The sequence below is a fragment of the Diadema antillarum genome, unplaced genomic scaffold (assembly GCF_040938485.1).
Source record: "Diadema antillarum isolate AM-2024a unplaced genomic scaffold, OU_Dant_1.0 seq00000581_RagTag, whole genome shotgun sequence".
In the NCBI taxonomy this organism is placed as follows: domain Eukaryota; kingdom Metazoa; phylum Echinodermata; class Echinoidea; order Diadematoida; family Diadematidae; genus Diadema; species Diadema antillarum.
In genome coordinates this window covers 1064756-1087327 of record NW_027271515.1, presented here as the reverse complement: position 1 = coordinate 1087327, position 22572 = coordinate 1064756, and the positions used below count along the sequence as shown (strand labels likewise).

Genomic DNA, 22572 nt, shown 5'->3' with positions numbered 1-22572 from the left:
ACGTTAAAGTTTACTTGCAAGACTCTCTTATCACACATAACTCAGCACATGTTGCTACAATGGCAATCAAACTTGGGTGATGGTAGATGTCTCTTGGGAAGTTGAAGGTAACCACAAGGTCAAAGGTTACAGACAGGGGTCAACGAACTTTTAGGGCCCAATGTTAAGTTTTTAGGGTGCATTTTGTTTATGGCTCATAACTTTTGATCCCTTTGTCCGTTTGTGCCCAAACTTGGATGGAACATGTCCCTTGGGGAGGTGAAGGTCGTCACGGGTCAAAGGTCACAGACAGGGGTCAACAAACTTTTAGGGCCCAATGTTATGTTTTTAGGGCGCGTTTTGATTGTGGCTCATAACTTTTGATCCCTATGTCCGTTTGTGACCAAACTTGGACGGTAGATGTCCCCTGGGGAGTTAAAGGTCATCACAAGGTCAAAGGTCACAGAAAGGGGTCAACAAATTTTTAGGACCCAATGTTAAGTTTTTATGGCGCGTTTCGATTATGGCTCATTACTTTTGATCCCTTTGTCCGTTTGTGACCAAACTTGGATGGTAAATATCCCTTAGGGTATTGAAGGTCACCACAAGGTCAAAGGTCATAAGCAGGTCAATTAACTTCTGGGAGTTATAAAAAATATTAATTCCTTGTACGCGAATGGGCGAGACACAATTTGGCGATTGCCTTGTTTTAATTTAGTGGCCCGACTGTCATTTTTGGTGGCCCGGGCCACCGGGCCACCGTTAGTGTCGAGCCCTGGGTTAATCACATCCAGTATAGCTGGAGTGAACAGAAACAGCTCGCCTGTACTGTGCATGTGCAGAGCTAGAGTGTGAATGCTGTGCATGCACATGTGCTCTTACTCTGCCTTTTTCTGACCTGTATCTGCTTTTTATCTCTCAATTTCAAGTTTTGCATTATTTTTTTTTTTCTATTTGCATCTATGATGATTACGATGACAATGATGGTAACAAACAGCATCTATATAGAGCCATTTGTCTGTATTACCGAAGAACCATCTATGTAGGTTCCCTCCACACACAATTTCATTTATCTGTCATGAAGGTACCCTTGAGAATGATTTCAGTTGATTTTATGCTATGTGAATGCTGTTTGTATATACTGAACCTATAATTTATAATTTATGTGTTACTTTACATTGTCATGGGTGGATGTTGTAAACACAACAATGTATGATTTGTGTGGAAACGTAATAAATGAAATGAAATGAAAAGAAAAGGTGCCCAGCCCCCACAATATGTCACAAATTGTCGGTATTCACAAAGTTGCTAGAAAAGATAGGTCCATCTCTATTTACCTTTATCTCATGCCTATCATCCATCTTGATATTTACCAGTGCCAGTCATCTTGACAGGGCGGAGGAAGAGGAGACGGGTGGCGAGGAGGGGCAGGAGGAAGGGGCGGGGTCCAGAGAGGTCGCCAAGGTGATCATTGATGATACCGGTGAGGATGCATCCCTGCACGGCAGGAGCAGTGAGTACATTTTGTCAGAATGCAGTCAAGATACTCGCGATGATGAATATTTCCGGGAGGGATTTGTTTCTGCAAATTTCCCCCAAGTTAAAAAAAAAATTTTGCAAATTTAACAACCTGCTAAAATGCTGCCCTCTGTTAAAGTGAGTTTCACGAATGAGAGAGATGTACGTACTGTTACATGCAACATGGGCGAGCAGCAGCTGCACGCAGATGTGTAGCTTACTATGTGTACATGCAAGCAGTTTAATATTCATGCCCTCTACTGCAAATTTAACCACCCATGAAATTATCTCCCGATACGTGAAATATTATGCCCTAGTCCTTCTTTGACAACACATATTTTGTTGTCTGTAGTCCTTATATGTGTCTGTTTACCCTTTTATATTTGTCTATTTTTTTAATTACTTACGGTTTTTAATATCTTTGTATTTTTGTATTATTTTGGATTGAATCTTAATTTTCCTCTAAACTGTGCACCTAAAGTTGTCTGTATTTAGTGCCTTATAAATGTGTTGTATTATTATTATTTATTTTATTTTATTCTATTTTATTTCATATTATTTTATTTTATTTTATTTTATTTTATTTTTTGTGTATGACAAAGATTCTTCTCAAGCCCTTTTGCCCCCATTGTACTCCACTGGCTCTCTACTGTTGGATAAGCAGTTTTGCTCAGCTTTTTAGTTAAAAATATTCTGCCTGTAAAATATTTGGCGTCTTCAGTAAAGTCATGTATTCAGGCGTCTTCCATCTCAAAACAAAAAAAAGAGAACCATGCCACAGTGGTACCAAGGTATGCTGCATAGAGTGTTTCCACCTCCTGTGTTGAAGTGCGCCCTCTAAGGTTCCCTATTGGATTGCTTCGCTTATGTAAAGCTTTGTTTGGGATTATTTGGCACTTGTATCATTTCTGATGATTTCATGAAACTATACTTTATGTAAACTGCTGTTATCGAACACAGATTTTGTTGGCACACTGGCCTAAGCTCAAATGACAAGCAGGTATCAATACACTTTGTTTGCCTGTGTTTTTCTTTGTGTCAAATTACAGTGGACTCTCAAAAATGTCTTTTGTGCAGAGAGCTGCAATACAATATCTTCTTTTCATTGTAGAGGAAATTCATTCTAGTTTGGTATTTGATATTCCTATATACAGCTGTACTTTAGTCCTCCTGGGGGATATTATAGTCATCTGTTTTAAGATTATGTGAAGTGCATATCAACGTTCCTGATTTTAGATAAAATGTACTTCCTACAGGCAGTAAATATCACACCAAGGCGGAACAATGAATCGATTTTCGAAACATACTGAATAAGTGTATGGCAATAAGTAAGTCAGCAAGGACTTTGTGAAGGATGTAAGCATGTAATGTTGCAAAGTTAGTGGTAATTAATGGATTAACACTTTGTTTTTAAACTTTCCATTACCAGGTGCAACACCCACGCCCACGTTCAAACAGCAGGTGGTGAAGGCATATCGCTACTTCAGCAAATTTGTGGAACCAGTTGAGATGTTTCTATGGCGACTGCTGGAGATCCACATGATGAAAATTGTCTTCTTTGCCATCATTCTGGTGGTCACCATGGAGGTGAGGTCCACTACTGTCAAATGGAAATTTTTGTGCTTTTTTTGGCAACATGAAGCTGGTTGGAAGTAAAAGGGTGCAAAGTTTTTAGTCATTATGTGCAATGTTATTTCATATTTTGGAATTTATGGTAGGTATATTGCAGGGGTGTAATTGGTATGTTATTTGTAGTTTTCTCGCTGGTCCTGTAGCATGGATGAATATGCTGTTGTCATGCAGACCGGTTATCTTTAATTGTAGTATGTGTTGCCAAAACCCCCAGCCACGGTAGCAGCAGTGAGCTGTTTGAAGTACTTTTTCAACCTTTCACCAAATGGAAATCACACGAAATTCATCTTACACAGTCAAGCACAAAAAATATATTACTAGTGCAAAACTTTTTCCTCGTTTCCTGGTATCACTTCATACATTCCTGCATGTTGCTTAGGACCAGTGTTTAATGCAATGTGTTGGGGGATGGGCAAGAGGGGGTTGTTATTTGGGTATGCCAATACTTGGAGGTGGAAATGGGGAACATTGCTTGAAATGTTGTCCCAAAGGAGGATATCTTTATCATGTGTAAAGAAATGGTAGACCAAGGGAAGCAGCACATGATTAGATTTTGGCAGGCACTTTGAGAGCCTACTGCATGCACAAAGCGCAAAGACACTAAAGCTGGATATAGTCGTGCATAGGTACCTAGCTAATTGTGTGCTTGTTGGCAGCGCTGTAAAAATGGCTAAAAAAACAGAAAGAAAAATAAATCAGTAAAGTCAAAGGTATGCAATGTTCTCAAAGGTCTTTGACTAACCCTTATCATATATTATGTGATGATTTCTGTTGCCAGGAAATATGATGCAATATTAGGTACCCTGTGGTACCAAATGTGTGTGATCATGCATGAGTGCGTAGATGATCAAGTGTGTGTTACATTATCGCCGTGCCGATTTATGCCGGCACTGATAATGAGAAAATAGTCACCATGACAACGTTACACAACTGTATGATAATGGAAACAAAATGGCGGTACACAATGCTGTACCCCAGAGCCTTCTATTACAGAGTTTGGCCAACTTTAAACACAGGCGCCATTTTGTGCCCACCAAAGAGGTTCTATATGTAATAGATTGCACTCTCGCATATAGAAGCGGGGCCAATTGAACGACCCGCTGCCATTAGCAAAGAAGTCGAGAAGTCGAGCATTCACGAAGGTACCACACTTTTCTGGTAGTCGACCTCTTTCGTGCGTGCTCGCCACTGTTCAATTGGCCCCGTTTTCATTTCTACGCACTGAATGATGAGCGCTTACTCTATTACATAATATTATAGAACCTCTCTGGTGGGCACACAATGGCGTCGGTAGATCGAAAAACTCATAACAGGGTTGGCCAAACTCTGTAATAGAAGGCTCTGCTGTACCCAAATCATAAAAAGAATATTTAACTGGAGGGTGTGAAAAGCTGATTTATCAGTCCTGTGTAATGTTGAATGGTGGGAAATGAACAAAGAAACAAACAGTTAATGCCTTTGTTGACCACGCCCTCTCATATCAGGTGACAGCGGTCAATGGGATCCTCCTCCTCCTCATCTTCCTCCCCATCGTCTTCGAGTCTCTCCACCGCCTGAGCTGCATCATCTCCCTGGTCTGGATCTCACTGGTGGTGGTCAGTAAGATGCTATTCCAGCTGGAGTTCAGTGTCTTGTTCTCCAACAGCACTCTGACCAAGGACTGTGATCAGGTGAGTTTGACCATTGATTTGACCACTGAGATGAGTTTGACCACTAAGATGGGTCTGACCTCTGAGGTGAATTGTCCATGGTGATGGGATGACCACTGAGGTGGATTGACCACAGAGGTGGGTAGAACATGAGTTTACTGAGATGGTTTAACCACTGACATGAATTAACTACTGACTTGGATTGACTACTGAGGTGGGTTGCTTACTGAGATGGGTTTGACCATTGAAGTGGGTTGACCACTAAGTTGGGTTGACCACTGAGATGAATTAACTGCTGAGGTGGATTGACTACTAAGTTGGGTTTGACCACTGAGATGGGTTGACCACTGAGGTGGGTAGAATACAGAGTTTAATTTGACCACTGACACTGGTTTGACTACTGAGGTGAGTTTACTGCTGAGGTGGGTTTGACCACTGAGGTGGTTTGACCACTGAGGTGGGTAGAACACTGATTTTGGTGTGACCACTAAGACTGGTTTAACCACTGAGGTGTGTATACTGCTAAGTTGGGTTTGACCACTGAGATGGGTTTACCACTGAGGTGGGTAGAACACTGAGTTTGGTTTGACCACTGAGATGACTTAACTGTTAAGATGGGTTGACTACTGACTTCGGTTAACTACTGCGATGGGTTGACTACTAAGTTGGGTTTGACCACTGAAATGAGATGACCAGTGTGATGGGTTTGACTACTGATGTGTGTGACCACTAAGATGCATTAGCCGCTGAGGTGGGTTGACTACTGGGGTGGGTTTGACCACTGAGACCACATTTCAAGAAATTATGACATTTTCTGAAGTTTGTGGTTTTGATTATTAGATCAGGGATGTGAGAGTTCAGAGTTTAATCTCATTTCAGAGTTTTTATTCTCCCAAACCCCACTTATCAGACTTTTTTTCTACCTTTTTTTTTCAGATCAAATGCACTAATGCATTTTGCAGTTTAATGCACTTCATAAAAAAAAAAAAAATAAGTTTCAGAATTTTTAAGACATTTTTCTGCAAGCTCTCTCTCACACCCTTGTTAGATGCATTATAGACAGGAGTGAAATTATTTATTTATGTGGGGCTGCACACTAACTCATTTTCCCTACTGATCTGAACCTGAAATTTACTGGTCCTGTACCTTCTTTTCTTTTCTTTTTTCTGACCAGTAAATTTAGCAAGCCCTCAAAAGTTGCTGGTCCGACAGTGTTTCTACTGGTCTGGGACCATCAGACCGGTGCCAGTGTTCAGCATTGAAAATTTTATGAGAAGTTCTTCATTTTTCATGTAACATTTATTGTCATTGCAAGACACATACTGCAAAGGAGCATTTTGAATAAAATTAGGTTTTCTTCAGACAGAACTAGTGATGACACAGTTATCTTTATCCTTTTTTTGCTATGGAAAAAATTTAGATTTCTTTGTTCTTAACAAGTCAGTGGAGTCTAATGCAGCTATTCTTATCCAGGGTCGGTTTAGAAAAACTGCGTTATGTTAATGTTTGCCATAAGAAACGAGACTCATTATTCTAAATGATTGATTTTTTTATTTTTATGCAACTGATTGACCAATTGCTCTTCATTGATATAATCAAAAACTGATTAATCGGTGTTAAGAGTAAAAATTACAGTAAGGCATTAATGTAGGGCAATTTGGCTATCAGTTGCAATAAACATCAATTTGTACTACTTGGTGATGTAAGGTGGGTTAATCATGCCTTAGCACTTTGTCTGAAACAATGTATTCTTCAGATGTGATTTCCTCTTGTTTTTTGATACATGTGGCTATGTTTTTATTGGTGTTTTTTTTTTCTTTCATTTTGTGCTGCTTAGAATGAGGACTTCCCCCCGATAGGAGATTTCAACATAACAAGCTGGTTTGGGTATGAGAAAGTTGACTACAGCTTCTACGTGTATGTGGAGGTGAGTTTAGATCCAGTCATCGAGGAAACTCTCTTCTTGCTGTCTTGAAATTATCTCTCATCTCATTGTAGATACATTTTAGTCAGAGAAAACAACCAGAGAGGCCTAATGTTCTTTTTAAAAAAAGAATCACAAACTACTTTGGATTAGAACATAATTGTGACCATGCTTTATTTGGAGAAGCTCTGAGATTTAGGATTCTGAAAGACTATTGGTGGTGTTAACCCATTGAGGACAGGCTGATTTTGCTGCAGCACGCATTTCTTATAGACACTGTCCCGAGTATGCTCCAGACTTGTCTTCAACGGGTTAAGCTGGTAATGAAATTGTAGCGCAGTTTTTAGTGGGAAGAACCTTCTTGATTTTACTGTAATTTTCTGTATATTCCTATAGCATAAACAGCATCTGTTTTGAAGAAATAATTGCCAATAATTAGTATTTGGTAATTGATTAATTGATATTTGCACCTCATTTGTGTACATTCTTCATTAGTGTTCAATTGAAAAATCAAATTGATTTAGGATTGAATTGAATTGAATTGAGTTAACTAGAGAAACAAATGTAACTACACAGATGCAAGAATTATGTATGGAATGAATGCAAAGTAACTCGACAGCCTGTCTCTTTGTGGTCGACCAGGGCTACGTAGCCATCATCGTCATGATCATCATCCAGAGCATCGTCGTGCTGCACCAGCGCCAGTACCGTCTCCAGCGCGGCCTCATCAAGCCCGTCTACTCCATTGTGTTTGACGACATCTCGCGGGAGATCGCCGACAAGGGAGTCTTTGAGTGCATACAGTATCTCTTCAATTACTGCTTCTACAAATTTGGCCTGGAGGTGTGACATTCTTGTACTCACTGTATCCTGAAATGTAAAGGCTGAATAATCCTCTGAAAAATTTTAGCTGTTCATGATGTTGTCAGTGTACAATAGAAAATATAGTGGTTGTCTCTATTTGCGACTTTTGATGAATTCTTTACTCTGAAATATCATAGATGCATGTTATACATATTTGTAAGAATACTGATAGTTAGAAAGAGATGAAGATTTTTTCATGACTTTCTCAAGAGTGATACAATATTAACCCTTTCTGTGCTGGGGACCTTGGACAGTGTGTGTACAGTGCTGTCGGATTTTCTGTGCCGATTGGTACAAGGCATACAAGTGCTTTAACCCTAAAAAGGCCGTGGGGGGGGGGGGGGTTGAATCAACCCCCCCTCGACATTTTTCGCGACTACTCCGCCGCGCGAAATTTTTTGACCGCGCCGTTCGCTGACTTTTTACTTTTAAGTTTTGCGCATCTTTTGACACCATTTTCGCGAAGATCGTGCATACCGTTACGACGCTGCATAATATTTTATACATGCCTGTCAAACCGAAAATGGCTCCAAAACGTGATTTTGTGTATAAAGTCTATGCAAATGGAGTTTTCTCTTCCTATTCATAAAGATATGATTATTTTCACTTTCATAGGCTGAAACCAATTAATTTTAGCATGATTATGCTTGAAATAGGTTCTGTCATAAATTTTGTGGAAAAAAAATGATAAAACAAAAGGTCGAAAAAACAACGAAATACATAAGAAATTCATAAAACAATAAAATACATAAGAAATTGATTGTGATACCAAATTTTTTTTCAAGTACATTGTTAGGAATGCTACAAAGAATGTTTTCACCAAAAATTAGGATTCTAGGAGCTTTAGTTTCTGATTTAGAGCAAAATGTATGATTTTATGCATATATTAGCATAATTAATTATTATGACAAAAATTTTCATTTCTTTTTGTGTAGCTTGGTAGATTACGCCACAGGTAATGCACGTGCCAAATTTCATGGCGATTGCGCGATCGACAGCCGAGATCTCAGGGGGGGGTTGAATCAACCCCTCCCCGGCCACAGAACACCCAAAAAAGCCCGGCCTGGTTAGGGTTAAGGACGACTAAATACTATTTCAGATGCAAATTCTCATATATGAAGAAGTATCACACTTTAGCTTAACATGAAATGATTCAAAGAGCATTCATTTCAGTATTTCACAATAAAAAGAGACACAAATGTTTTACTTTAAACTTTAATAAAAAGATTATTTGATTGCAATGTGATTTTGAGTAGAAAGAGAAGAGACGTGAAAGGCAAATGTGTGTCATGGGGTAACATGTTGGACTTTTCCATCAGAAGTACTTTATGATAATTATATTGATGTGAAACGTCTTGCATGCTAGATTTGCTTCTCCACCACCATGATCGTGGCGGCAGTTCGACTGGACTTCATTGCCTTCCTCTACATCATACTGGCCCTGCCCTTCTTCTTCATTCGGCGACGAACCTGTGCCTCCCTGTGGCCCGTTTACACCCTGATCCTGGCCATTCTCCTACCCATCACCTACGCCTTGGCCCTGGGGTTGCCTCCCATGCTATGTATCAGTGAGTTACTCTTACTTCCTTTCTTTTTGAAGCAAAAAATGATGAATAAAAGAAAAAGAATGAAAGGAATGAAAGAAAAATAAGGAAAGGAGGAAGTCTTGTTGAAAGTATGGAATCTACTTATCTTTAATTCTCTTTCAAAGGGCTCTTTTTTATATCTTTTTTAATACCTCATTTCAAATCTACAAACGCCACGGTTTGTATTTAACCCGTTAAGGACAGTTTAATTTTGCTACAACAAGCATTTTCCATAGACAATTTCCTGAGTATACTTGGGACTCGTCCTCAACGGGTTAAGAAGTTAATCTAACTGATAAGCAGATGATATTGACGTTATGCAGGCATCTCCAGGGAAAGTTCTATCAAATGCAGATGAAGATAGAACTTTCCTCGAATGTTTGTGTAGTGCCTTTTCTGTAGAAGGTTCAGGGTTTTGTAGCTTGAGGATAAAAAGTTTCCTCCATATACTCTGGATTCAGCTTTTCTTCATTTTATATACTTTGCATTCATGCTGCCCCCTACTTACCAACCTTTATAGGCTACTGCATTAATAGTGCATGTGCATTACCTGCTGTATTTTCTTACTGGACATCATTTACCAAATCAAATGCAGATGAAGATAGAACTTTCCTCGAATGTTTGTGTAGTGCCTTTTCTGTAGAAGGTTCAGGGTTTTGTAGCTTGAGGATAAAAAGTTTCCTCCATATACTCTGGATTCAGCTTTTCTTCATTTTATATACTTTGCATTCATGCTGCCCCCTACTTACCAACCTTTATAGGCTACTGCATTAATAGTGCATGTGCCTTACCTGCTGTATTTTCTTACTGGACATCATTTACCAAATCAAATGCAGATGAAGATAGAACTTTCCTCGAATGTTTGTGTAGTGCCTTTTCTGTAGAAGGTTCAGGGTTTTGTAGCTTGAGGATAAAAAGTTTCCTCCATATACTCTGGATTCAGCTTTTCTTCATTTTATATACAGTCAAACCTGCCTTAGCGGCCACCTCTCTATAGCGGCCACCTGTCTATAGCGGCCACTGAAAAATCCCCCCGAGAGAAAAGCCATGTTAAAGACCCTGTGTATAGCGGCCACCTGTCTAACGCGGCCAGCGGCCACAAATTTTGTTTCCCGCGGTAGATTTTAACCTGTCTATAGCGGCCAAAAACCCGATGGAGCCGTAGCCGAGCCGATAATTCAGGGTATTTTTCTGCTTTTTAGCCGTGCCAGTCATTTCTGGGCAACATTCAGTGATCGCCACCGTTGCATTCATCACTTATTCAGTCACAATAATGCACTAATTCATGACTGTGCACATGCTACATCTAGTGTACTGTGCAACAATTTCATAAACACCGGCATTGTTCTATGCATGATACACACGTGTGCATACCTACACACATAAATGTACGTGTATATACAACGATGATACATTTACATGTAGGCAATGCACACAAAGTTGGATTACCTGTCTATAGCGGCCACCTGTCTATAACGGCCACTTTTTCCGTATCCCTTGGGTGGCCGCTATAGACAGGTTTGACTGTACTTTGCATTCATGCTGCCCCCTACTTACCAACCTTTATAGGCTACTGCATTAATAGTGCATGTGCCTTACCTGCTGTATTTTCTTACTGGACATCATTTACCAAATCAAATGCAGATGAAGATAGAACTTTCCTCGAATGTTTGTGTAGTGCCTTTTCTGTAGAAGGTTCAGGGTTTTGTAGCTTGAGGATAAAACGTTTTCTTCCATATACTCTGGATTCAGCTTTTCTTCATTTTATATACTTTGCATTCATGCTGCCCCCTACTTACCAACCTTTATAGGCTACTGCATTAATAGTGCATGTGCCTTACCTGCTGTATTTTCTTACTGGACATCATTTAATTTTTTTTTTGAGGCGTGTCATGATAACTTTGTTTTTGGTGACAGCACCAATTATGTTCTGACGTTCAATGCATTGTGTAGACAACCACTTTGATGCACATTTCACTCTTGCATATCTTGGCTTCTTGCAAAATATGAAAAAGTTTCATGTAAGTGAAAGTTTTTGGTTTTACATTAGTGCTCAAAATGTTCCTTCTGTCTCATAAATTGTCACATATGTGGGAGATACATTTACTATGCATGGCGACAAACTTATCTAGCTGTATCATATTAATCAGCTTTGTAATTGTTGCTGTGCTGAATGAGCACTGCATAGGAATCGGAATAAGACTTTTGGTGGTGGCTTAAAGGGTGTGTACATTTCTGGTCGAGATGAGGAGTCAGCTTTTAACAAGCTTTTAACATTTTGCGAGATGTTCAGAAACCACTCTATGAGATGTCAAAGAGCATGCAATTCTAAGGGGTATCAAAAGTTTATTTGATGAAAATCAGTTTTGAAATGGATAAGATATCCAAAAACAAGGTGAAACAAAGAGATCCTAATAAAAGGCGTGGCCTGTCGCCTTTTATTATTATCATCACTTTTTTGGATATCTCAGCCATATGAAAACCAATTTTCATCAAACAAACATTAAATCCTTCTTAAAATTACTTGCTCTTTCATATTTCATAAGAAGTTTCTCATTATTTCACTTAGGAATGTTCAAAACATGAATCCCCATCTCAACCAGTACTGTGCAGTCCCTTTAATAACACCCTATCTGTTTTTTGAGATTGTCATTTTATGCCCTTGTGCATGAAACCTTCTTCTTTCTCTCCCACTATTCAGGCTATCCGTGGTACAATGTAAGCCAACTACCGATAGAGATTGTGGCATGGCTGTATCTACCCAACTACCAGTACCCCCTGGAGTCTTCTGTTATAGTTGGTGAGTTGCAAACCAAGAAACATATCATCATTAGGTTCCCCTACCTTTAAAGTGAATGGTTAACTCTATGAATGAGTAGATATTAGGAGCTCATGAAAAAAAAAGATTATGATGTTAGCTGCTGCAACCAAGCCGTGCTGTCTTTTTTTCTTGAAGGTTTTCATTTTGTTATTTCCATTGTTGCTTCTAGTCAAAGTGAAATATGTCATAACAGTATATATTACAAAGGTCAAAGGTCAGTCTTGTCCCTCGATTTGCAGTAGCCGATGATGAGAGATGAATTAAAGGGCGTAAGCAGTAATAAAAACAAGATACAGCTTTACGTAGTATGAAAGGAGTATAAGAGTAATTGCAGAGCTTTTCACACCAATATTAGTCAAAACAGTTCTGGTTACTTTGTAACCAGGTTCTATTCTGTTCTATTCTATTCTGTTCTATTCTAGGTTAAACCAACTGACCAGCATTTGTCAGATTTGCAAATGACCGTTTTTTGCCTGGATTTCTCCTCCCTGGTTAATGTACCAGTACTGAACAATTTATCATCAATTGCATTTGTGTTGGAGAGGTAATAGATTGTTCTTTTGCTTGAATTGTGTTTCTTCTTCTTCTTTTTCTCTCACTGTCCCATGTAGCGGATTTCTTTCAGCTTTTGTTTGTCGCGCTTCAGTGGCACGTATTCCGCAATGAGTCCAACGGGGACGTCAAGGCGAAAGGCGGCGACAACTACGAGGTGTCAGTGGATGTTGAGAAGGTTGAGGAGAACCCTGTACCAAATTTCACCTTCAACAAGTGAGTTAAACCTGTACTGGAGGGCCAGTCAAGGGGGGATCCTAACATGACCACTGCAGAAAGATGACCTTTGTATACAGAGTCTAGTGGCCATTTTATATTTGAGCTGCTGTGTAGATTTCTTCTCAAACTAGATTATTATTGCAGAAGCATTTAATATCGCATGCGAATACATAATGTATTTCTGGATGAATATCACGCGCATAAAAAATACTGTGTATGTCATGTTTGTCTACAGTTTTATCAGCACATATTTCGCAAGTTGCATGATGTTCCTCAGATCAACAACTCTTCAAAATATGAAGAGTTTGTTCGCAAAAGCAATAAGTCCACTTTTGAAGATTTTGAAGTATGGTCTCTGTCATAAAGTACAAAATATTACCTTTTAAATGATATATTGGTCACTACATAAAAAGGTACATTTTTGAAGTCATGGTCAAAAGAAGAAAAAATATTCTTATTATTCTCTTTATTTTTCTTGACCTTTAATCGCAAATATCTCCATTTGGCAAATATGGACTTATCGGTTTTTGCGAACAAATTTTTCATATCCCCCCCCCCAAAAAAAATAAATAAATAAATAGATAAAATTGAAAAATATATTTAGAATACATATTGTCTTCAAAATGGGTATTTGCTTATTAGTGAGTTCAGAAGCCTTGATAGTTATTAATATCAACATAGATATTTCATCTGTAGTGCTTTGTGATGTATGCAACATGAATTATTACAAATATATGGAAACATGTATGATAACATTTACACTTACATTAGATATGTAGTAGTATTTGAAAATGTGGCATAAACCAGTCCTTGGAGATTATGAACATGTACTATCCATTGAAGTTTGACACTGACTTGAATTTCGATACTTTTTCTTTCTTCATATATTTCAGGTCATATCTGGATGTTGCGAAGGTAAGCTCTGTTTGTTGATTGCTTTGGATAATCTCTCCTTTCTGTAACAGATGCTATAATGAAATACTTTTTCTATAGTTATTGCCGGCTATAGTGAGATATGGATGAATTTCTGCGGCAGGCCTCTTTCTCAAAATGTTTGTACATTTGTAACTGACGAGGAATGGATTCACATCCCTTTATCACTGACAGTTTAAATGCTGTAATTTCAGTTCAGTATACTGAATAAATATCTGTGATTTCTTTATACTTTTTCTTCTTTTTGTTATGTCTCCTTCCTTTGCTTCTTCTTTTTCTTTTTTTTGTGTTATATTTTCCTTTAGTATTTCTTCTTATTAAAAGTTATAACTTTCATAATTGTCATCTGATAATGATAATATCATCATTGATATTGACAGAACTTGATCTTCGGGTACATGTTCTACGTGACACTGGCCATCGTGTTCCTGTGTGCAACAACTCGCATCAGCATCCTTGGACTCTTCTATCTGGTCTTTGCCTTCTACTTTCTCTGGTTCGGACCAAAATTCCTCACTAAACCTACACCAGTGGTCATCAAAAGGTAATTACCCTCACCCTACACTAGTGGTCATCAAGAGGTACACACTACATCTACACCAATAGTCATCAAGAGGTAATTACACTAAATCTACACCAAAGTCATCAAGAGGTAATTACACTATATCTACACCGAAAGTCATCAAGAGGTAATTACACTAAATCTACACCAATAGTCATCAAGAGGTAATTACACTAAACCTACACAAATAATCATCAAGAGGTAGTTACACTAAACCTACACCAATAGTCATCAAGAGGTAATTACACTAAACCTACACCAATAGTCACCAAGAGGTAATTACACTAAACCTACACCAATAGTCATCAAGAGGTAATTACACTAAACCTAACCAATGGTCCTCTAAAGGTAATTACACCAAACCAACACCACTTGTCATCCAAAAGTAATTACACTAAACACACACCATTGGTCATCAAAAGGTAATTACACCAAACCCACACCATTGGTCATCAAAAGGTAATTACACCACACCTTCACCAACGGTCCTCTAAAGGTAATTACACCAAACCTACACCAGTGGTCATCAAAACGTAAAATACCCTCACCTCACACCAGTGGTCATTGAGAGGCCATTTCACTTCCTAATTTTTACATACAATACGTGTAAGATACACATGTAGGTGAGCTTTGTTTTTGTTCCCCCAGTTTTTAGAGCATCTGCAAAATTGCTTAAAGAGGAATTCAGTGTAAGAATTTCAAGAATAAGATTTTGCATCTGTGGCATTTATTGCTACAATTAGGGGATTTTAGGGTAGTTGTATATCTTGTTCAGACATCTCTCTATGTGTTTAGTTGTCTTGTTGACCTTTTCAGGTATATGGAAGGGGATAAGAAACATCCTGCTCACAGCTGGTAAAGAGATGGTGACATAAAATCATTACAAAAGAAAACTATAAGAGATGTATAAGGATTTGAAATTACAAAAAACAATAATGGATTGAAATATTGAGAAAACGTCATTTGCGACCACCATTTTTCTAGCAGTAAGCAATAATTGTACCTTTGTTCACTGTCACATAAAAAAATTGGAACTATTCTGAGATAATGCAAAATACAGAAAATTGTAGCCATATAATGTTATGTAATAAAAGTAATGATAATGGATAAATGGTATTATCAAGAAAACACAGTAAACCATATTCTTCATATATTGCTCATGCCAATTTTCATGCATGTACACAACTGTAAGACTCAACTGTCCACCACATTGCCCATCACCACCACCACCACCATCAGAACTGACAGTATAAAGTGAAGGCTTGCCAGAATATCACATGTGATGGGTTATACACAGCTAATGTGGAATTCCTGCCCCACTTCAATCCCTGAGCATTGTGCTGTATCAACATGCATTAAAAACTACAACCGTATGACAGGAGTAGCTATTTTATATGAAGAAAATATGTATAATCACTGTATACAAGATAATAAAGGAAAATTTGTGAAGATTTTCCCGTGTGCTGGACCATTTGTCTGAACCTGGCAAACTGTGATGCATCTCATCTTATATTTCTCCTCATCCCCTCAAGATGGAACCTGTTGCTAGGATACAACATCTTTGTCATCACCATGAAAGTGGCGCTACAGATTGTGGCGTGTGGCTATGAGAGCGAACTAAGCTCATCCCACAACTGTTGGGTCATGCAGCTCTTTGGTGTCACCTGTCTGCAGAACTACAACTTTGACAGCGGTGAGACTTCTTCATCTTTTTTTCCTTTATGAGACACTCACACAATTAAAATTATGAATTTTGAAAGTTTTGGTATAATCTATGTGCCTTCACGGCTAGATAAGAAAAATATAACAATTCTTGATGTCACGGTAGGGCAACGATATGTGAAGAAAATTTACAGATACGAACACAAGCATTCCATTCCTACATTCACTGAACCAGCACATACTGGTACATTTGGGGTAAATTCTTCTTCAAAAGAAGACAAGTACAACTTTCACGATTGGAGAATTACTTCAGTGGTTATGTGTAAAATACGTTTCGCTATGATCTATTGTTCATCATCCTTTAGTTCAACAATCAGTTGAATCATTGGGGGGACGTGAGGAAGATTCAACAGTTATTCTCCAGGCCTGTTCTGTTGGCAGTTATTTACAAACAGCGTCAATGCCTGTAATATTACCTGAATGTGGCACACTAAGGGTTCAAACAATTTACTGCCAATAAGCTGTAAGACCATTCAGCAGAAAGTTGGAATTCTTCGTCTTTACAAGAATTAGCTCATATCAGCCTTTCCATTGTTGGAGTTTGCCATTCTGAGTTTGTGTCGCAGGTTTATTATTATGCAGCTGTGACCAATACTCTTTTACCTTTTGAATACTTGCTTTTCCTGACCTTGTACTTTTCCGTGGCCCAGGATTCTTGATAATCCCATACCACTTTGATTACCTTACACTCACCAATAAACCTCATACCAAGCACTTGTCCATGGCTCTGGCGAAATCTGACATGTGACCCAGAAGGACTTCTGGTGCTGTTTTATCAGACTTGACATCAAAGAAGGGCAAGATTGTCACATCCCAGTGTTAGTACGATTAACCTAACCTAAGGATTCTTTGGTTGGACCTCTTGTCTCGCATCTAGACCTGGTTGTAGAACAGTGCCAGCTACCAGCAGACCAAGCACAGCTGACCTGGGACGTGACCTGTTTCTTCTTCATCGTCTTCCAGCGCCGCATCTTCACCAGTAACTACTTCCTCTACGTTGTCCTGGACTTGCAGGATGAGGAGAAATTGGCATCCAAGTGAGTCCCTGCTTTGACATGCCCCTCGGAAAGAGAGAAAGTTGTAATCCTTAAAGTGAAAATCAATTCCATCTCAGAATTTACTGTAGCAAGTAGAATAATGATAATGATAATGGTAACAATAATAATAATGATAATGATAATAATATCAGTGATGATGATAATAATAATAATAATTTATGATAATATGAAGATTCATAATGATAATGATAATAATATCAGTGATGATGATAATGATGATAATAATAATAATAGTTTATGATAATACGAAGATTCATAATGATAATAATAGACATAACAATATTAGTATCATTATTACCATCATTATCACTATTGTTATCACCATTATCATTGCTGTTGTTGTCATTGTCAGTACTTTTGTTTTCATTGTTGCAGGGGAGCAGAACTGATTAATGAAATCCTGGCGACCAAAGTTCGAAACAAGCGTGTGGAGGAGAGGAACATTCTAGAAGGGGTCAAGAGAAAGTGAGTTGATGTACTTTGATGCAAACATTTGTCAGTCTACAACAGTGGTAAATGTTAGCATGGGCACTTAGAGAAATTTATATGTATTTGAACACATGTTTACAATATCATGGCAGTTAACTATACTGATGTGAGTTCATTTGTGCGTGTTAGCACTATTTATGATTTATAATTCCTGTCAACAAAACTTATTACTTCCCACTGGTAGTTGAGACTTCTTTTGCCGACTGTGGTAGAAAGTAACATCTGTATTAAATCTTGTCATCTCTCTTGTTAGGATGAAGCGAATCAAGGAGAAGCAAGCAAAACTCTTGAGCAAGAAAGAGGCGTGGCAACCAAAAACCCACGCTGAAGGTAAGTCTTGGTATCTTGGTTTCTCTAAGCTAGGAGTCTGACCGCCTCAGCCCCTTTGGCAGACTTCTGTAACATTTACTGCCATCATCTGAAGTTTACGACTAATTTCAAGTCTTACCGTTTACTAAACTATGGTGGAGTTAATGAGTCAATTTTGATGGTCAGTCTGTGACTTGCCAACCCACTAACAGTAGTGTGAAAATTGCAACTGACTGACATAGTGCCCTACATCCACATATATGTAGATAAGTACCGAATTGATAAATGTTTAGTAGCAGCCATGATAAAAAAAATCATGGGCATACATAGTACATGCCCAGGCAGGATTTGAACCTACAACCTTGTGATCATTGGACAAGCGTCTTATCCACAAGACCACCAAGCTTCTGCCCGACAGCAAGTGCTGGTTTTAATCCTTATAGTGTGCAGTGGGCACTGCGTAATTATTCATATCCATGAAATTATTTACGTCGATGAAGGGCAACTTGTCAATCAGTTGCAATACAAACTACTCGACGCAAGAATTTTATGACTTTAAATAGCATGAAACTTTTAGACATCCTTGGGTCGACAATCTTTTTTTTTTTTATCTTGCACATTCACCATCCACTATCTAGCCATGCACTTTGTTACAGCAACCAACATGTCACATTGAATTTGCCATCCTCTGTACTGATATGGAGTCCTTCAAATATCATCCATAACCTTTTTAGTCTGTCCTCCAGGAGTCCGGTTGCCCACTGCAACAATTTTGGGTCCAATTTATTATACACCGAGTCTGCATGAAGCCTCCTGTGTTACATCTCATGCATTGTTACTAACTAGACTGTGGGCAGTTAAAGAGAGATATATATAGAGAGAGGGAGAGAGATAAACATATTCATCCTTTGAAAGAAAGATGGAGATAGAGATGGAGAGAGATGAAGAGCTACATGTAGATAGTAAGCAAATTATCAATGTTGGTGAAGGTGATGGGACACTTCCGAGGTGATCTGGATGTAGCTATCTTTCCAAAGCGCAGCTGAGGAAAGATAGCGTACACATTCAGATCGCCGAGGAAGTGATAGTTTGTCTCATTGCCTGAAACTAAAAGTTGATTATTTGCTTTATATTCCACATCTAGGGTCCTAGATATTCTCATTTTTTCCCACATCTGAAACCGTTTTAGCTGTCTTTAGGTATCCGTAGGGCTTAGGCTACGTAGTTTACTTTAGATGTGTGCGCGTAGACAAAACAATGAATTTGCTGCGCGCACCGCGCGGCACCGAAGTGAGAGTGCGTTGCACTGTGGACTGTCAAGTGACTTAGTTAAATAGTAGTTCACAGTACGACGCACTTTTATTTCGCGCGTACTCATCTGGTGTTAGGACTGTATGGACTGAAGAGATCAGCGAAACAAAAGGGACTATCAACATAGAGTGTACCGAACTTTTCTTCTCAAGTGATGTGATGGGCAAAACTACGCTTTATCACGTGATCAGCTCTTGACTAATCCTAAAGCAAGATTCTTGGTATGTGGAATATAATAGAGATTTATCAGTAGATAGATAGAGAGAAAGAGATGAACAGATCCATCAAGAAATATAGAAAGAGAGAGAGAACGAGGGATTGACAGAGGTTAAGAACTAGATAGAGTAATCTGTCAAATAATGAAGAAAGAGACGCGGGAAGAGATGGATAGATCCATCAAGAGATAGAGAGGGAGAGAGGGCTTAAAAGAGAGGTAGAGGTTAAGAGCTGTATAGACTGATCCATGGAGAGATACATGGAGAGAGAAATTGCAAGAGATGAATAAATCCATCAGCGAATAGTGAGAGATAGAAAGAGATATGAAGATCTAGAACAGAGAGTTTGATAATTTAATAGATAAACAAACTAATCAATCAGTAGTTAGGTGGAGATACAAAGAGGAAGGGATCAATAAATCAAGGGATAGAGAGAAAGAGATATGAAGGTCTAGACAGTGACCTTGATAGATAGATAGATAGACAGATAGACAGATAGATAGATAGATAGATAGACAGATAGACAGATAGATAGATAGATAGATAGATAGATAGATAGATAGACAGATAGACAGATAGATAGATAGATAAACAAACTAATCCATCAATAGTTACATGGAGAAAGAAAGAGGAAGAGATGGATGAATCAATAAAAAAATGAAGAGGAAAAGAAATAAAGAGTTAATAGCTGGAGGGAGGGATTGTGAGAAACAGGGAGGTGACGAGAACAAGAGAAGCACTGCCTAAGGCAAATTGATGATTGTTTATGTGTGTATTATTTGTCAGAATTACATTCCACTCCGACAGATATTCTGTTTTGATGATAATGTTAATAGCAAAGATTGACAGCTACACTGCGGAGTGTTGAGATAAACATTATATCACTTCCCACATTGATTGGTTGTCTGGTACTTCACCTGTGTGCTCTACACTTCCCTGTCATCTCCAAGACATGAGCCAGGTTCTCACAGAGGAGCAACGCTTATTTAGGTTGTATCCATGGCGACGAGGTCTCGATGGCAACATTGGTATGACCCAGCTAGAGATTTTATAAAAAGTGAAATGCCTGGGCTGCAAGAAGACTGCATCATCCTGCCGGAATCAAAGCATCATCTATTTGCAGTGCTGTTTTTATTTTTATTGTTTGTTTTTGTTTTGTCAATCTTGTGCTTGATTCTCCTAGTCTTATTTCCAGACTCTTCTATACTTAAACATTGGGAGAGGGTGAGGCGTGGAAATTCTGGGTAACTATGAAAGGGGAATTCAGGGGAATTCATTTTCACCTACTTTGTTCATTAGGACATCAGCATTTATTTTGTGGCTTTGTGTGTAATAAAACAAGAGAAGGGTACATGAATTGACTTTCTTTATCGCATTGAATCTGCAAAGCTTGAAAAATAAATTACTAGAAAAACAAATTTTTCTTCCCCTTTTCAGTGTGATTGTATGTCATCATGTAACCCCTGTAGGTTGAAAGAATTGTCCCTTTCTTACACAGTTACCCAGAGCTTACCATGCCTTATTTCCCAAAGGAGTGATGATTGGAGTACTAAAGTAATACTTAGTGTGTGTATGTGCTTAAAATGTGGCAATGAAGCTTGTATGGGGAAAGATTATTGAAACATTTACTGATATATGCTTGCCATTGATCTTGTCAGAAAAAGCAGTAGCCCATTTTTCTTCCCTCCCCCTCCCACTCCTCCACACTCCCAAAATGCACAAAGTAGCAGGTAATGTTAGCGTGGAGAATTGACTTGCAGTGACGTCAAGATCATACTCCTTCTCATCTTTGCAGGGAGAAATTTAGGTGCTCCTCAACTTTTAATTATGTTCTCAAGAACTTCTAAAGGTATCCCCCTGTCATGAGTGTCATGAGTAAATAAGGAGCCCTGTTCTTTCCTACAAATCTCATCAAAGAATAACCAGTAATCAAACCACTTACAATACATGTACTTTCTGAATGAGTCAGGCCTGCAAGCTGCAAGGGACCTTTTTATTCAGTCTGTTTGAAACCTTGCCCAGTGCTTTTCCACAAAGGGGCTGCTACTTTTTAGACAAATTATTAGATGAAACCTTTTGATTTATTCTGTAATATCTTCAAATGTGCCTTGATACTGGATTCTTCTTGTGTGTGTTGTCTCCTAATAGAAGCATGCATGTCTGTCATGATAAGTATCAGCATTTCACAGTCATCTAATGAAACTAATACATTTCTTCTTGTTATTTTTGTTTTATCTCTGTTATGCATACTCTCTTTGCAACATCTTCATGCAAACAGTAATTCAATGTGTATGTCATGTCTAAGTATACTAGTTTGATATCTGATTATTTGGTTCTTACTTGCTTCATATGTGATTATGTAATTCCAATGTGTTCCAATTAGAGATTGATAAATGCTTTAAAGGTCTTCCCTGAGTTTTTCTCCTGATTTTGTATGTTAAACACGGTCAATGTAGCACACAATTTAAATAAAACAAAGCACCAACCAAATAACAAGACCAACCATAAGAGAATGAGGTGTTTATCAAAGATTTTTCCTTGATTGTAAATAGAGTTCCATATGCTTCAATGAAGCATGAATAAGATATAGAAAGTTAGTAATACCTTGATAATGACACTATATGAAGGCTGGCTGTTGATCATATTCCTGCTTTACCCCCTTTGGAAAACATAGAATACTGATAAACACAACCAACAACAACACTTAAACAAATAAAGATTCATCTTGTATTGCTGCAAACAACATCAACAAAACTTTTGACCCTGGCTCAAGTATTGGTTAGCATCTTAATCTGCCTGCCACCCCAAGTGACCTAAATTCTCCCCTCCCCTGTTTCTTCCTGATATCCCTTGACAGCGATCCGGGCCACAGGAGGATACTACATGTTTGAAGACGTGGATGATGATGACCTGAGTGAGATTGAGGACATGGAGGCAGAAGGCATCATCAAGACGGGAGAACCGAGTCGGAAGAACCCACTCCAGGTCAGCAGGGTTAGGAGGTTGGATTGATGCTCACTGGTTGTACCTTTATCCTCTCTCCTCATGTCTTGGAATGACCAAAACTAATGCTTGTTCATTTGTTTCTACTGCACATGAAATATACACACAAAACATTGTCCAATAAATGACATAAACTTTAGAGTTGGAGGCTCATAATTTTTCAGTAAAGTCACCTCAAAGCCTTGCTACAGGTGCAAGACATGACATACCCATGCCATTTGCAAGG

At 38.5% G+C, this 22572-nt stretch overlaps 1 protein-coding gene across 1 annotated transcript in view; it reads left to right on the top strand.

The window, feature by feature from the left end:
• Positions 1-22572, top strand: part of LOC139735477 (piezo-type mechanosensitive ion channel component 2-like) — a 123167-nt gene that overhangs the window by 55828 nt on the left and 44767 nt on the right. The window contains exons 15-29 of the mRNA XM_071646233.1: positions 1356-1492; positions 2927-3084; positions 4614-4799; positions 6616-6705; positions 7345-7545; positions 8933-9134; positions 11854-11952; positions 12585-12741; positions 13638-13659; positions 14058-14221; positions 15772-15932; positions 16851-16998; positions 17395-17484; positions 17762-17838; positions 22201-22328. Coding sequence (XP_071502334.1) covers positions 1356-1492; positions 2927-3084; positions 4614-4799; positions 6616-6705; positions 7345-7545; positions 8933-9134; positions 11854-11952; positions 12585-12741; positions 13638-13659; positions 14058-14221; positions 15772-15932; positions 16851-16998; positions 17395-17484; positions 17762-17838; positions 22201-22328 — 2020 coding nt within the window. The remainder of the gene's footprint in view (positions 1-1355; positions 1493-2926; positions 3085-4613; positions 4800-6615; positions 6706-7344; positions 7546-8932; positions 9135-11853; positions 11953-12584; positions 12742-13637; positions 13660-14057; positions 14222-15771; positions 15933-16850; positions 16999-17394; positions 17485-17761; positions 17839-22200; positions 22329-22572) is intronic.